This window comes from Sinocyclocheilus grahami, unplaced genomic scaffold (assembly GCF_001515645.1).
Source record: "Sinocyclocheilus grahami isolate Dianchi unplaced genomic scaffold, SAMN03320097.WGS_v1.1 scaffold197.1, whole genome shotgun sequence".
NCBI lineage: Eukaryota > Metazoa > Chordata > Actinopteri > Cypriniformes > Cyprinidae > Sinocyclocheilus > Sinocyclocheilus grahami.
Window position 1 is genome coordinate 1357281 of NW_015505376.1, and position 1206 is coordinate 1358486.

The window sequence follows — 1206 nt, forward strand, 5'->3', positions numbered from 1 at the left end:
GTATTCTTGTCTGTCTCATTTTAGAGGTGTAGTTCCCAGGTGACTTTTTCTGTTTCAATTCAAAACAAAATCAAAGCTGTATTTTAGCTGCAGTGATACACAACTACACACAGCATATGAACTCAAATGAACCCATTTTAAGCTAACAGTATGCATTTTTTACATTCTTTGTGCATTACTGTTCTTTTGAAGCTTGAGAAAGCTTTAGTTCACGATTCAAGTGCTTGCATTTCTTAACTGTTTACACTTATACCATTTTGTTTAATGTAGAGCTTCTTTAAAGTAGCTTATAAAATAAATAAATCTTAGTTACTAACATAAAAATATATATAAAACGCAGGCACATTTGTACATAGCTAGTAGACATTGCTATGGCTTATGGGTGTGAAATTGATAGAGGGAAGACAAGACCAGACAAAAGAAGATAGAGAAGGTTTCATTTGGTACATTTCTTCAGCAGGCCTGAAGCGATGGTCTTTACTGCTCTCATGGTCTCTGTGCAAGTTGGGTTAATCAGGGCTTCTGGCAGCAGGAAGCCGAAGTAGCCCGTATCACGCAACTCAAAGGCAAAGGCGTATGGTATCCCGTTCTTGTAGGCCCAGTCTATTGAGCTACCAGAACTCATATCTGCAATTTAAAGAAATGCATTACATCACATCTGGACATCTGACTGTTGTTGATATAGAAATAGTCATGATGAGTCAGACAACAGACTGGCATCTATCTGAGAGGGCATACAGAGAGCTGATGACTCATACATGCAGCAGCTATATGTCATTGATTGAAGAAAAGGCCGAATTGCCTGACTTACAAAGTGTGGTGGAGGCAGGGCCGTATCTGTATCTCACTCCATAAGCTGAGTATAGAGCGCTCACTGCATTCTGAGCTGCTGATTCCTGAGGGGGAAGAGCAGAGGTTCAAATGTGCTTCAAGTATTGGTCCAGTCAATCATTAAGAATGCTTGGAGATAAGTGTAGTCAAAAGATTGTGTGGGCTAACAGCCATCCAGTCGATATATGTGTAAACTGCACTGAGGCAAGCCCGAAAAATTCCATATTCTTAATGAGGAGTTTAATGTTTTGCCCTCTGGCAGATTATATTGAGCTCTATCTTTTTAAAGGCTGAATCACTCCAGGGTGCAAATTATTTTGCAGTGTTTACTACGGAAAAGTGTGAAGACATTGTTCTAAATTAAATGCAGTATTT

At 39.2% G+C, this 1206-nt stretch overlaps 1 protein-coding gene across 1 annotated transcript in view; it reads right to left on the reverse strand.

The window, feature by feature from the left end:
* Nucleotides 1-310: 310 nt before the first annotated feature.
* Nucleotides 311-1206, reverse strand: part of LOC107595150 (carboxypeptidase A6-like) — a 26342-nt gene continuing 25446 nt past the window's right edge. Inside the window, exons 9-10 of the mRNA XM_016285488.1 lie at nt 812-896; nt 311-627 (exon numbers count right to left, since the gene is read on the reverse strand). Of these exons, the coding sequence (XP_016140974.1) occupies nt 437-627; nt 812-896 (276 nt within the window). The 3' untranslated portion in view covers nt 311-436. The remainder of the gene's footprint in view (nt 628-811; nt 897-1206) is intronic.